Here is a 15139-nt window from a genome sequence, read left to right on the forward strand (position 1 = left end):
ATATTTTATAAAATGTCATAGTTTTAGTCTTATGGGGGTTTGGCTCTCTTAATTAGTACCTTGATTGTGTATTCAGTGGCACTGGCATAAATCTGCATTTTTCCATTGCATTTCTCAGCAATCCAAGGGCATTGCACAGTCAAGACAAAATATATTTTACCAGTGTGGAGAAGATGGCAGAGAGATTAAACTTCTTATTCAGGCCCACAGAGTTTGTGAGCATGAAAGTGAAACCACACTTTGGGCACTGTTTGAATGCTCCAAATGTATGAAATGCAAACACAAGAGGAAGAAATGCTCAGGTGAGTTTGGCTGAGAACAAATGTATTTTGTGCAGATAAAGTGTTTATTATGGTGTCAGTATCTGAGATAAGAAATTATCTATAAAGATTAAAAACCAGCATTTTGTATTACTAGAATTAACAGGCTTTTAATCTACATTTTTACCAGCTTTATTGAAAATACACTCACATTAGAATGATTCATGATTATTTTCTTGTTCCATGAATGCATTCAATGCCACTTTTCTTACTGTAGTCAGTTATTCTTTTCTCTGAAAAAATGACCACTTTCTAAAAGGTAATGCAGTTCCTTACTATAATGCAAAATTAAAATGTCTTTTTATACTTGTGAAAATCCAGCAGTAAAATTACAAAAACATGCTGGAGAGTTTTTCTGCTTGTGTAGCACTTCCACGTGGAATATTCAAATTACCAGTCTGAGTTCTAAACTCTTCATTTTTTAAAGATATTTCAATATATCCACTTAAATGGGTGGGATAAGCCAACAGTGCTGTTCTGACCTGCCCAGTCTTTGCTGTTTATCTAATTAAAAATTGTGTTTGATTGCCTGAATCTTTCAATGTTAGGAGTCACATTTAATGCAACAGTAAGGAGAGAACATAAATTTACTTGTTTATATAGAACTAAATCTTGGACATGTATTACATCTTTTATTAGAATGAATACAAGACTAAAACCCACACTCAGTACTGGACATAAGACTGAGAACTCAGCCCAAAATTCTTTGTCACTGAAGTTTTGGGGAATGGAGCAGTTAAGGAACTGCAAGTACCTTTTATACAACATTTTCTGGATCATGAATGGCAAAATGAAGTTATCCTGGCTAAGTAGGTAGTGATTTAATCACAGATGTGGAAGCTGGGTATAATTTTAAAAGATGCTTTCATGAAGACAGTTAAATGGATAGTGTACATGATACAAAAATGTTGACAAAGTTGAAGTTTGCAGTTTGGTGACAAACAGACACACTGATGTGAGGGTGTGGGATAAAAGTGGGTTTTCATAAAGTTCTTCTAGGTATGAAGTGAGCAAAAGGTGGATTGAAGACACACTGCAATGAAATAAAAAAAGGAAGTAATAAATGGAGAAAGGAAGCAAAAAATTGGCTTATAGGGATGAAATGCTGCAGAGGATTAGTCTGTAGGGGAAGATTTTGTAGAGATTCACATTTATGCATTAATTGGGAGAATAAGGATCTGTGTGTTGAGATTCATGCTTAACTTTCTGAGAGGTTCAAGAGCTGCAGTGACAACCAATGATTTAAATCCACTTCTGACTGAAGAAAGCCCAAGTTACAACCAGACTGTCACAGCTGACCCACCTGACAGTGTCTCAGTGGAGAGACCAAGGAGAAGATGTGAGTAGAATCTGATACATCACTCTGGAACCAGTCTTTTCTGAACAAAATCAAATGTTTTTGAGAGTACAAAATGCTGCAGACCCCTGGATATTGCAGACTAGAAAATGTCACCATTCCCTGGACAGAAATCTACCTTCACCAGCTGGGTTTGGCTAAAATTCCAGAATTGTTTCTTTAAGGGCCCCTCCTTCCCTCTCCTGACTTTTCTCTCTCTCCAAATTATTGAACACATTCCAGCTATCAGTATTGAGCACTATTTCCTTGGCACTTGAACCAAGACCCAGCTGCACAACTCTTGCTGTGCAAATCAAACCATAGGGCAATAACATACATCACTGGGCTGAGAATGTAAAGTAAAGAGTTCTTTATGAAAAGTTTTAGTTCAGAGACCTCATTTGCATTCATTCTTTACAGTGGATCCTTCTTCAGCCAAAGAATCTGCCTCTCCTTACCTGTTTTACAAATGGCTTGTAGATTTGGCTTCTTTCTGTTCAGTGAGGTAAGGGATCATTTTACCAGCCTTGGCAGTGTGCTGTTCTTTCCCTGCACAACATCTGCTGCATGGCAGTTTTCGTGGCTTGAATTGTTCCTGGACTTGTTTTAAAAGACACATTTCAGAAATGTCTTTGAGGGTATGAATTATTAGTCATTGTTTTAGCTCTCTAAGGTGTTTGTCATTTGCCTTTGTTATTTTCCTTTTTAAAACAAGAATAAAGAGACTTTGGGGTTTATAGATTTTAATTCAAGTTTAGGCTAAAGATACCAAGAATGGTAATTAATAGCAATGGTATTTTAGTGCAGTTTCAGAAAGCAATTTATTTTTGTATGACAATAAACTGGGATTTAATCTCCTTCTAACTCATGCTTCTCCTTATCATTGTAGTATTTGTGTACACACTTTTCACATACACGTGACAATTCTGACATTTACAGTTCCAAAGCCTTTGCATTATTTTTACCTCATACCTCATTTCTCCATCATTTCATGTATGACAAGGTGTTTGATATTTAGTGCACTTTTAAACCACTTTTCCTTGTCAAGTAACTTAAAAAGAGATTTGGCTTTTCAATTTTCTCACTTAATTTTGATTAATGTGTTTAATTTTTTTCCAGAACACGTCACACCTTCATCTTGGACAGTATTTTACTCAGCAGTGTCCTCAACATTTACTCTGCCTATGACACCACCTGTGCCAAACTTCCAAAGGCTGTTTGGGACATAGAGTTGCTGGTAGGACATTTTGAAGACAGAAGGTTGTGCAAGTTTAATTTGGAGCATGAATTGGTGACAGCAGTTTTGTTATGTGGTATTGCAGGAGTACTGCAAGGTACCCCATACAAATAAAGGTAGGTAACAGTAAAGAACAGCTTAACATGGCTCCCTTGGTGTGTAATTTCCTTTGGGCTGGAAGTTTTGCCCATCTTGTGTTTTAAGAGATAAAATCTTTGTCTGACTTGCTCCAAAACATATACTTGTTTCTTCAGGCAACTATGGGAACACGTCCCATATTTAACTGAGTTGTTTGATTTGTTTGCAGTTTCCAAAATGGGCAAAAGCTTATTAAAGGAATAGGGGCAATTCCAGAACTCTCTCTGATAGTGAGAATGTATTTTGGGTATTGTAATAAAGTAACCTATAGTCTGGAATCATATTCCTAACTATTAAGACTGCTGGAGAATCCAGAAAAAAAAATAAACTTGTCTAAAAGCCTTTATAGCTATGTTTTCATTAAGTCTGAGACAGCTCAATAAGGAAGCTATGACATGATTTATTTTTAATCAGTTATTACTGAGGAGTCATTAAAAAACAAAACAAAACAAAAAGTCGGCAGAACCTTCCTTACATACTTTTTGCATTCCAAATCCACAAAAAGTTTAGATAAAATCTCATTTCATTACAACCAAAACTAACCTCCTGTACTAGACTGCTTTCATTTTTTTCTGTAAGTGATGATGTTTCCATACCTTTTCTGTCTACACTGGCTTTCCAGTTCAGTGTCTTTTGTGTCTGCTTTCTTTAGAATCTCACTAAGGTTGGTCAGGAATTCTATTGTCTCCTCAGGCTTGGTAAGAACATTTGACAGACTGTGAACTAGAGATGGAGTAGGAAAATGATTTAGCCATTTTTGTCATCTGAAGATGACTTTAAGAACTGCTTGTACATGGGATTATTCTTCCAGTTCAAATGCAAAAGAATCTGGATGTTGCCCTATGTACTGAATGTCTGCTGAAAGCTTTACCAACTTCACAGCCTGTTAGTTTCATTTGATATTATTGTTGAGCTAAAAAGTGTGTATTCAGGCACACATGGAATCTTCTTTTGAAATAACTCCTCTATCTTAAAAGAGAGGAACCATGGGGCTACTGAATGATTTAGATAAAGAGTGTGTCCAACTCTGCTGCTGTAACTTTCAGTCTCTAGGCATTGTGATATGAAATTCCATAGGACAAATGTTTTCATCTGCAGCAGCTCCTGTGGCATTGGCTCTACCTGCTCTTGGCACTGACCAAGAACAAACAAATAAGATTCATCTTTGGTTCTTTCACTTATTTTTATTTATGTATTTTTAAAGGCCTGTGAGTAGAGGGAAGCATATGAAGAAGGATAACATTGACAGCCATAGCTGGTCAATTGTTAAATGTGTCCAGCTCTGGATGAAGAGAGGGCAGGAATCCATTACTGGAATATCCATGGTATCATGTACCATTAAGTTGTCTGAGGATATATTGTTGATAAAATATCCCTAGCAGGATCATACTTTGCTCACAAAGACTCACAGAAAAATTGAAGCAAAATTTGCCAAAGTCACCTATCTCTAAAAAGAAGTGTTTCAAACATATTCTAACAAATTCTGACTGCAAAATGTGCAAATTGGATTTCCAGTAATGAGACCCATCAGCAGGCACATTTTCTTGACATATTCTGTCTTGGAAATAGTGATTCAATTTTCCAAAAGTCCTTTAATTTGCTTAGGGAGGAAAGCATTTTCATTTTGCCCAGTCAGTTCTAATAATTTGCTAAAATCAAAATATGTGAAATTACTGAAGCTGGTTGTAGTGACCAGAAGGACCTCTAATCTTCTAATAATATTTTTCTTTTCCCCATGAATCATGTAGGCTTGCACAAGAAATTTTTCAGAACAGATAAAACATGAATCTTAGTTGACATCCCTGCTGCTTGTCTCTTCCACAGACAGAATTCTGGACATTTGCTAGTAATCCCCTTTAGAAGATTTGCTTTAGAAATCTCTGTTAGCTGCTGGGGTGTGTGGTTAGAAACTTGCATTTTCTCCTGTGAGTAAAGTTCCTCAGGAATTCCCTTACAGATGAGTCTGGTATTGATACTTTCTATCTTGGTAGTAACAAGCATGACCAGCCAGATGAAGAGCAGTTGGGAAGGAAAAAAATTTCCATCAGCTCTTTAATGTTGTAAAGCCTTGAAGGGTTTTAAACAATAATCCTTTATCCCACAGTATATTCTCCAGGCCTTTTCTTTTGGGCACCAGATGTAGAGTTGTGTGGACTTTGGGATGCCTCAGGGGAGCCACACATAAATAACTCCTGTGGGAATTGCATGTAGCATCTTCCAGTGGCACAGTCTTCTGTCCCAGAAACACTTAGGAGATTGCCAAGGCAGTTGTGCTCAGCTAACTTGAAAACCAAGCTCATAAACAGTGTCCCTCTAGCAGATATTTTCTATGTCTTTCCTAATTAATAACTAGGTATTGTTAAATATCTTGGTTTTAAAAAGAGAATATCCCTTAAGTTGTCACATAATATATTTATTCAATCAAACATATTTTATGAAAAGAAGAGTTGGTTTGTTTTGTTTTTTTTTTTTTTTTTCTGCTCTACTTCTGAAGTTCCAGTAATTGTTATGCAGATACAAACACTTATTTAAGTGGGTGCTTTTGCCATTTCTCTTCCCTGGCAGCATCATGTGAGGTTTCTGTCCAGAACACTGAATTGCAGTACAGAGCTGGTGCTTCTGTGGCTGGCAGGAACATGGCAGTACCCAAGAGGACAGACACTGTCCTTCAGTGGAAATATGAATATAGGTAGGTATGGTTATCATAAAATAAAAAGGGACTGTACTGTTGCTTTCCAAATCTACTGTTAATCTCTTTTTATATTACAGTGCAAGGGTTATGACATTTTCTTGCATCATACCATACTTAATTATGAATATTAATCCCTATTAGGAGCATTAGACTTCTTCAGAGATTCACCTAAGGACAACTGAAGTACATGGGATGAGTTGAAGACCAAGATTTTAACAGTATTTTGATATTACAGGGAGAAGACAGTCAAGAGTGTAGATTACAAGGGGCACTAAAGTTGCTTTATTTACTCGTGTATGTCTGGAGTAAAACTGCATTTGCCCCTAAACTCATAAAAAATATTTCAACCAGGAATATTTTTCCTGTAGATTGTCAAACATTTGTATTCTGGATGCAAATGAAGTCTTGCTGCTTTTGCTGATCACTTGACACCCCTTTGCAGAAGAATCAGCACACAGACTTTCAAGGTTACCAATGGGGAATCTCTGCACAGAACTGCATAATCTTCAACCAGGACTTCATTCCTTTGCTCCTAACACTCTCTACTTACCAAATTATCCATTGAACTCCTGTGCTGCTCCAAAAGAAAAAAGAAAAAAAGGAAATGAGGTACAAAGCAGGAAGGTAAGAAGGGATACTGGCTACAAGGTTAGTGCAGCTTTATGAATGAACCCAAAATTTTGGGTTTTGCTGAACACTTTCCAGTGGAGATTGACACGAGTGTGAATTTTGTCATCTTGTTTGACTGAACTTTTGAAGTCAAGGTATTACTGGTTAAATCCCAGCTTTCAGCATTTCAAATGATCCTGGGTGAGGAGCAGAGAGAGGGGCAGAAAGAAGAGCAAGAAATCACCCATCAAAGCAATAAATTTTTCATCTATTTATTGATGGACCTCTAGTCTTCTGACTGGTCAATTAAGACTAAAACCATCCATGGGCTTCTCTGTTCTGTCCCTTATCACCCCAATCCATACCTCTGTTAGATATTTCTGTAATGAGTTCTAGGCTAATTTCATTTTTAGAAAACAGAAGAAGAATGGCATTACCTTAACCTGAGACAGTCTCTGTGTCATGATCTACATTGTAGATCTAGGGGGGAAAATAAGTAATATAATATAATATAATATAATATAATATAATATAATATAATATAATATAATATAATATAATATAATATAATATAATATAATATAATATAATATAATATAATATAATATAATATAATATAATATAATATAATATAATATAATATAATATAATATAATGGAAGGAAGTTAAAGGAACTGACAATTCTCCCTTTTTCCTGGGTAGCTGCTGCTAGCTTCTGCTTTGACACACAGAGAACCCATATGTGCCTGTAATGTTCAAATTTTTTGATGTAACTGATGGGTGAATTCCACAGCATTCCCTGTAGATTGAGTCTGACTACTTTTATACCAATACTAATAATTACCTGTACTCCATTACTAGAATTCTTGTGCAAGTTGCTCTTTTTGTATCATTTAAAATGGAGTAGTACAGCACAGAGGAGCTGGAATCCCTGTCTTGAAGAATTCAGTCTAGAAACTTACTTCCAATGTCAAACAAGAGACAGAGTTTATGAAAAGATAAATTATTCAGTAATGAATCCTACATACTTATAATGCACAAGTTGTAATGAATCTCAGTTGCTCTTGTAATTTTGTAAAGTTGTTTACCTAATATGGTAGATGTGCCATATGGTACACTAAAGGGAGTGTTAGAATGAGGACGTGAAGATTTCGAGGTTTTTATTTCTAGTTTTGTAGGCATCTGTAAACTACATTCAAGCTGTCCTAGAATGTGAGGAAGAATGCAGGCTGCTCTGCCCCTTCATGCTGACTGCTGCTTCCACCTGATAACATCCTCCAATTCTTCCTCCCTTGTTCCTCAGGCACTGTGGCCCAGCATGGGCTGTACCCTGGCTCGATGCCATCAGAGAAAGTCTTTCAGCCACTCTGCACCTTTAGGCTGGCTTAGTTTAAGTCAAGCTTTTTCACCCTTAATAAATCATTTGAGCAGCTGAATAACTCTTCTGCTGGCTAGGGAATGTGACCAGGCTTCTATTCCAGAGAGTTCTTTGGTATGTTGCTTATAGAGTTTCACCATAGCTAAAACTAGCAGCGTGCTGGACTGTGGCAGAGCAAAAAGGTTGGGACTGCCCCTGCTCAAAGCAGAATTTCTGTCTTGTAAGAAACGGGCAACGTGACCTACAGTGACATCTGTAAAATCACAGCTACTTTGCAGCACTGTAATTTGTCAAAAATTGATAAAATGGGAGTTAAAATTCATACAGACGAAAAGGGCAGTTTCTTGCTCACCCTTGAGTTTCAAGTGATGACTAAGAAAAGCATTTGAGTACAAGAATAAAATATTAATAAAAACTCAGAGGATGTAGGCAGTCTCTCAGGGTGATGCCACGGGGATAAGTGAGTGGAGCCTTGGGAAAAGCTTAACATTGTAATTTTTAGTTAACAGCCAAAGTTTACTGCAGGTGAGAAGAGGACATAGAAACTAGATGAGTAATATCCCTCACTATGAGCTGAATTTCTAGGATTTTTGATTCAAAGTTACTTGGACTATTATTGTATGTCAAGAGCAAATACATACAGTTTTTATGTGAATTTTTGGCAAACAGCTTCTCCCTTGTAGGTATGTTTGCATTCCCATTGCTCATGGGGTTGACTGTCAAGCAGATCAATTTAATTCATGTTAGATATTACAAATTAAGTGATCCACAAATATGCAATGAGAGAAGTGTTGACACCCCACATCTGGGCAACCCTATGCAGAGAAAACTTGGACATATTTCAAGTGATCCCCTTTTCACAGATAACTCATAGTTCTTGTACTTCCAGGTTTCCACCAGCCTCCAGGCAGCAGCTTTCAGGCAGTCAGTTCTCCAAAATCATCAACCAGCAGGTGCTGAGCCCACCCCACTACAACAGAGTTCCAGCCTCTAATGCCGCCCATTCCCAAAACATAAGAGCAAAGCTTATTTTAAAATCCTGATATAAGAGGTGCTATTTTAAGCTTGCTGCCCCTTAAAACTTGAAAGTTAAGTTAAATCAGGCATTGGAATAAGTTGCCCGGAGAGGTGGTGGAGTCACCACCCGTGGAGGTGTTTAAGAGGCATCTGGATGTGGCACTGGGTGATGTGATTTAGTGGTTTAGGGGTTACAGTGGCAGTGCAGTTGGACTTGATCTTAAAGGTCTCTTCCAACCTTTACGATTCTATGATTCTATTCTGTGACAGATAAATTGTACCATCTGATAATATCGTTCCAATTGCATCTGCTAATACTGTTCCAGTAATTCAGTTTTCCGGGGAAACAGCGCCTGGCAGAAGAGCGCATTTATTGAAAGGCGGGTTGTGTTTTTACGTTATTTACTTCCTTTATGATGGTTGCACAACAAGGTCAAAGTGCAGCTGCCTCCTGTAAGCGATCATGTCCACCTGCAGCCGGCGGCGCCGAGCCCCGCGGGCCGGGCCGGGCCGGGCCGGGCCGCGCTCCCCGCCGAGCGCCGCTGCGGAGCGCGGCTCTCCCCCAAGGGTTAAGCGGCGGCGGGGGTGTAACGCGGGCTGACACACGGGCGGGGATCGCCCCGCCGTGCCGGCTCGCAGCTGCGACTGGACCGTTCAAAATTGCCGTCTCCCTCTCTTTTCCCCCCCGCCTCCCCTCTCTCTCCCTCTCTTCTTCCTTTCGCCTTGCCGGCGCTGGGCTCGCAGCCGGGCGCGCTTTCCCGGAGCTGGCCCCGGCCTTGCTGAGTCAGACCGCGCCCGGCGCCCGCCCCCGCGGCCCGGCCGCACCGAGGGGCTGCAGCCCCCGCTCGCCCCGCCAGCGGCGGCGGGAGGGAGGCAGGCGCGGGGGCTCCTCCTCGCCCGCTGCCCCCGCCCGGGGCTGGGCGTGTGCCCCGCCCGCCCCGCCGGTGGATCAGTTACACGCAGCTGGCACAGGTGCGGGGCGCCCTTCAGACTCGCGCCGGCGGGGGAGACCCGGACGCAGGGAGCAGCAGGGAAAACATGCAGCCATTTTGGGCCGAGGCAGACAAAGAGCCGCCGGCGGCCGCGGCCGCCCCCGCCGCCCCGCGCGGCTCCCGAGCCCCCCGCACCCGCGGCGCGGCCGCACCGAAGGGCCGCAGCCCCCGCCCGCCCGCGGCCGCCGGGGGGCCGCCGCCGCCGCCCGACTCCCAACTAAGCGCGCAGCCATTTGCACGGCCTTTTATAGCGCGGGCGTCGGCCAATCAGCGGCGGGCGGAATCCCTGGCCGGCCGGTGATGTGCGGGCCGGGCGCTCGCGCGTGCGCGGTTGGGCGGGGGGGCCGAGTGTGAGCGGGGCGGGGGGAGGAGGGAGCCGTGAGAGGGGAGGGGGGGGAGGAGGGAGCCGCTCACAGGAACCCTCCGAAAAAAGATGGCGGCGGGCTCGGATCTGCTGGATGAGGTTTTCCTGAACACGGAGGTGGATGAGAAGGTGGTGAGCGACCTGGTGGGCTCCCTGGAGTCCCAGCTGGCGGCCTCCGGCCACCACCACCAGCACCACAAGGCGCAGGAGCCCCTGAGGGCCGCTGGGGGGCTGCTGGGGAACCATGTTGTGAGCAGCAGCAGTAGCAGCAGCAGCCCTAGCCCCAGCCCTGGAGGAGTAGTAGTAGGAGGCAATGCTAATGCCCAAACAGAGAGCAGCAGCGGCAGCAAGATGGGACTGAGTGCCCCAGAGATCACAAAAGCAGGTAACGTGGGCAGGGGTGGGGGGCTCTGAGGGAGAGGGGCCCTCCCCTCCCCCCACTCCCCAGCTCCCGCTGCCTCCTTCCCTCACTGCTTTCCCCCCTTTTCCCTCTCTCCTCCTTCTCGTTGTGGCAGGAGCGGGAGTGCAAAGGGTGGTATCGATCATACGGGGGAGAGCCTCCCCTCATCATGCCCCCTCGGTGTGTATCCGCGCCTCTGCTCCCTCCCCTTTATTTTCCCTCCTCGCCTGTGCTTACTCGAGGGTGTTGGATCATGTGTGGGGGCAGCCGCCCCGCAGAAGGAGCCGGCACTGCCCGTCCGTGACTCTGTCGGTCCCCTCTGCTTTTCCTGCCCTTGTTGCTGGAGTGTAAAAGGGCTCTGTTAATCTCGGGGACTGAAGGAGGCAGAGCCCACCCCCTTGGTCATGGCTGTGCCTCCCATGCCGCCTGTGATTGCTCCCCTTGCCTTTCCAGGGGTGGAGGTTATGGGGGGGATTCCCTCTTGATAATGCCGCCTTAGCTGTCTGTGTAAATGCTCCTTCCCCTCCCCCTTCGCTGTTGCTGAAGTGGAAGGGGGTGTTATTAATCATGACACCTATTTCCTGTAGAGGAGGAAGCGAGGGGGGATTTCAAGGGGAGGAAGTCCCTCAAAATGCTTCCCCCCCCATATCTGCCTGCCTTGATATTACCCCCGCACCCCCTCCCTTGTTCCAGGGGCTTGGAGGGGGCATCTAACACCTCTCATTCCTCCTGTGCCCTCAAGGGGGGGTTGTCACAACGCCGGGTCCCGGGAAGGGGGGGAATTCAGGCCACAACACCCCACCTTGCACAGCGCCTTCTCCCAGCCGCCCACCCCCGGAGCTGCCTGGGAATATTCCCCCCTCCGTGCTGTGAGGCTTGCAGGGGGGCAGTGGGAAGGCTGGGACTGAGGGCTCACTACGTGGGAATGGAGGGAAGCTGTTTTTCAGGGGGATTGAAAGAAATGTCTCCCCAGAATCTCTCTGCAGTTCCTCCCCTCCCCCTTTTTTTATTTTTGATTTCATCTTGCTGAAGTGTAAGAAGATACTACAGACCGTCTGTTATGATTGATGAAGCTCTTCTAGGAGGATCTCCTTGACCCTTATAATGTGCATCTCAGTGTCTGCCTGTCACTATTCTTTTCCCATTTCTGTCTCCTTAGGGCCAGGACCTGGACTGTGTGTGATTGTACTTGTGCTAACACCAGGCCTTATCAAGGGGCATGAGGATTATTCAGGACAAGAAGCTACATCATCTTGTCCCTTCTGAAAACCAGCTTTGCTTTTTATTTATTTATTTTTAACTATCTCTGGCTGTGGGAACTTTAGGACTGTCAGAACAAATTCTATAATAAGGAAGAGGGGTCTTCTAGAAACCTACTCCAGGCCTTGCAGTACTTCTTATCTTGCCAGGCCGATGTTTTTCTTTCCTTTCACTTTTCATATTCTGCTGTTATTGAGCCTCCTGATCTGACTGACTTTCTTTCTGGGAGATGACAGGATTAGAGAGTAATGTGTGCTGGGTATAGGGAGTATGTCTTAATAATGTGTCTTCCATGGCCATTTCCCCCCCTTTTGCAGTTGCAGTCCTGTTTCTAAATGGGATGCCAGTCTTTAGAATAGGGAAGAGGTCTTAGATGATCTTCTTACTCCCTTCCCTTACTTCATATTAAATCCGTTTTCCCTGTTTTGTCTTACTGTAGTGTCAAAAGCGGGGGTGTTGCAATTAATACTGAATCTGCCAGTCTTTGGTGGGACATTGGAGGCTTTAGGATAACGTCTGCAAAGCCATGTTCAGTTTGTACTCTGTCCTGTTTTCCTGGTTCAAGGCAGGTAGCTTGGGAGATGGAGAAGGAGAAGACCTGGTATAAGGGAGAACATTCTGTCTTTGCTGGACTTCACTTCTTGCTCATTTGCTCTGTTTAACCTCGTTGTTGTTTTGCAGGGGCAGGAGGAGTGCAGGGGGGTGTTATTAATCATAACACCAGGTCCCAGACTTCAGCTCTGGATGGAGCCACCACAACGAGCACCAGCACCACCACTGCAGCAGCAGGAGGATCTGAAGTCACTGCTGCTCCAGGGACCCTCAGTCAGGGCAAATCGGTGGTTATCAGCACCATGGCAACTGCCTTGTCCACCAGGAATGGCAAGATTGGGACCACGACAGTGCAGACTTTGAATGGGAGTAACGTGGTGATGAATTCTCACCACACAGGAAGTGCTGCTTTCTCTGGGACTCCCGTGACTGCCAACCCTGCTCCTGCACCTGCTGTTGCCCCTCTCGTTAACAATGGACCTGGATCTGTGGGGAAAGGAAACGCTGTTAATGCTGTTCTGCCCTCAGCTTCTAACACTGTCATCCAGACTTCTTTCCTCAATACTGCTGTGTCCTCTGCATCCTCCTCCTCGCCCACAGTGATCTCCTCGCAGCCACCGCCGAGCGTTGGCACCGGGGCGCCCACGGTGACGCTGGTGAGGCCCCCGATCCACACTGCAGGACCCACGGTGGCTGCAGCTGGTGCAGCCACTCAGAACGGGAGCAATACTGTCATCAATTCAACCATCAGTGTGGGGAGTTTTCCTGCTGTTGCCACAGCCACTGTGGGATCTGGAGTTTCTCTCCAGACGTCACTTGTGAACAGCCAGTCTGGTTCCGCTGTGCCAGCGGCTCCTGCCACACAGGTCATCAAATCTGAGTCTCCTAAAACTATAGTCCAGGCAGTATCCCAGCAGCAGACGCTGGCTACTGGTGGCCAGCCCAGTACTACAGGGGGTAACATGATTATTGGGCAAACTATGCAAGCTGGGCTCTCCAATGTTGCTCCCAATCCTGGTGGGATACCTCCTGCAGCTCCTGGCACCCCCACAGGAATGGCTAAAGGCACTGCCAATACAGTGGCACAGAGTCTGCCAAGGACTCCAACACCAACTACGAGTGGAATCAGAGCAACTTTGACTCCTACAGTTTTAGCACCTCGTTTGCCTCAGCCACCTCAGAATCCAACTAACATTCAGAATTTTCAGTTACCACCAGGTAAGTCAGAGGATTGAGGAGTTTTATTTTGGATGTGTATTTCTTGCAGGGAGGAAGGAATCCAAGTAAGATTCTGTGTCATTTAATTGTGAATTGTGGAAAAGACATGACATGTAACAATGAGAATGGTCTGGTGTTGAGTAGTAGTAGCATAGTAACATTCCACTACTTAGTGCTTGATTTGAGTGACCAGAAAGTCTTTTCAGCAGTAATTGAAAATAATTCTGCCTGGTATCTTTGTTCCAATGTAAGCGTAGATGAAGCTGCAAACTGCCAAAGTGTGACAATGGAACATTATCCAATGAAATGTTGTTATTTCATTAGCACAAAAGACATTTTGAATTTTCAGGTGGTTTTGTCAGTAGTTTGTACCCTTTATGTGCTGCTCAGTTCCCTCCTGTCCCTGTATGCCCCCAGTACCACAGAGCTCTCATGAACAGAGAAGCAGCAGATACAGCACAGGAGAACTACCTACTTTGGCTTTAAATACCTTCAAAGTCTGACTTAAAAACTTAGAGATTTGGAGCTTATGATCATCTTTTTAGTCACTAGCATTCTGATACAAAAGGCAGACTTCCTATGTCCTTACCTCACCCTGTTGTGTCTAGGGCTACAGCTTTTGTAGTAGCTAGTCTCATGCTTAGTGCTGAGCATCTCTGGACAAGGAGTCTAGTCCTGAACTCAGTGGATGAGTGAAAAGCAGGCTGAGAAGCATTTATTTGCTCAGAATTGTTCTGTTGCTCCTTAATTATCCTAGATTTGGAGATTTAATGTTATATATTTGCTGTGATTTTGAGTCAAGCTTGTTGCTTGTATCCACTTTAATTTTTAACTGCAAATACTTGTGTGAACCTACACATTGCTTCCTGTCTTCATAATAATACTTACAAGGGCTGTATTCTTACTGCTCACTGTTTGCAGGGCAGTATGCAAAGAACAGCTAGTTAAATTTTGCTATTTACAGTGAATGAAATAGTTGGTTATTTTAGTAGGTGGTCTTAGTAAAAATACATCTCTTGGAACTTCTGACCAACCTCAGAGCAATGCACCTGTCACATAAAATAGATCAGGAATTATGTGCTGTAGAACTAAACACTGTGTTTTTGTGTAATATGCTGTCTGTGGTATGTGATGCCATGTAGTTTGATGAAGTCTGTCAAATGTTCTGTGTATCCAAGTAATAACTGGTATAAATATTCCTCTTTTTTTTCTGTAAAAGATTATTCCATATATGAGTAATTTGAATGACATGTTGCTAATTTAAAAAATAGCAGTTAAACTCAGATCTTGAAATCATGATGCTTGATTTGAAGCCTGTAAATTGATAGGTTGGAAAAGCCTTATTTTATTTATTGCCATAGTGTATCAAAGGATTGATCCAGTTTAGTCTGGGGCCATTTATACCTGCATTTTTTGTTAATACTGCATTATAAACCTGATTATGAGGGGAAATACTACTGTGGAGTCCAGTGGGACCCTTTTTCAGGTAACTGATGTTTTCAGACTGCCACAGCATCCTGAAATGTATTAACTCTTAGAAGCAGCATTGCCAGTCCTTAAGCAAAATTGGGCCATAAATTGTTCCTCTGGAGTTCTGGATAGATCAAAGTAAAACAATACAGGTTC

The 15139-nt window shown here is 43.5% G+C and overlaps 1 protein-coding gene across 1 annotated transcript in view; it reads left to right on the forward strand.

Moving 5' to 3' along the window:
• The first annotated feature begins 10009 nt into the window (after window positions 1–10009).
• The window catches only part of TAF4 (TATA-box binding protein associated factor 4), a 34785-nt gene continuing 29655 nt past the window's right edge, over window positions 10010–15139 (forward strand). The window contains exons 1-2 of the mRNA XM_079321361.1: window positions 10010–10468; window positions 12425–13513. Coding sequence (XP_079177487.1) covers window positions 10153–10468; window positions 12425–13513 — 1405 coding nt within the window. The 5' untranslated portion in view covers window positions 10010–10152. The remainder of the gene's footprint in view (window positions 10469–12424; window positions 13514–15139) is intronic.

The sequence above is a fragment of the Erithacus rubecula genome (genome assembly GCF_903797595.1).
Source record: "Erithacus rubecula genome assembly, chromosome: 18".
NCBI lineage: Eukaryota > Metazoa > Chordata > Aves > Passeriformes > Muscicapidae > Erithacus > Erithacus rubecula.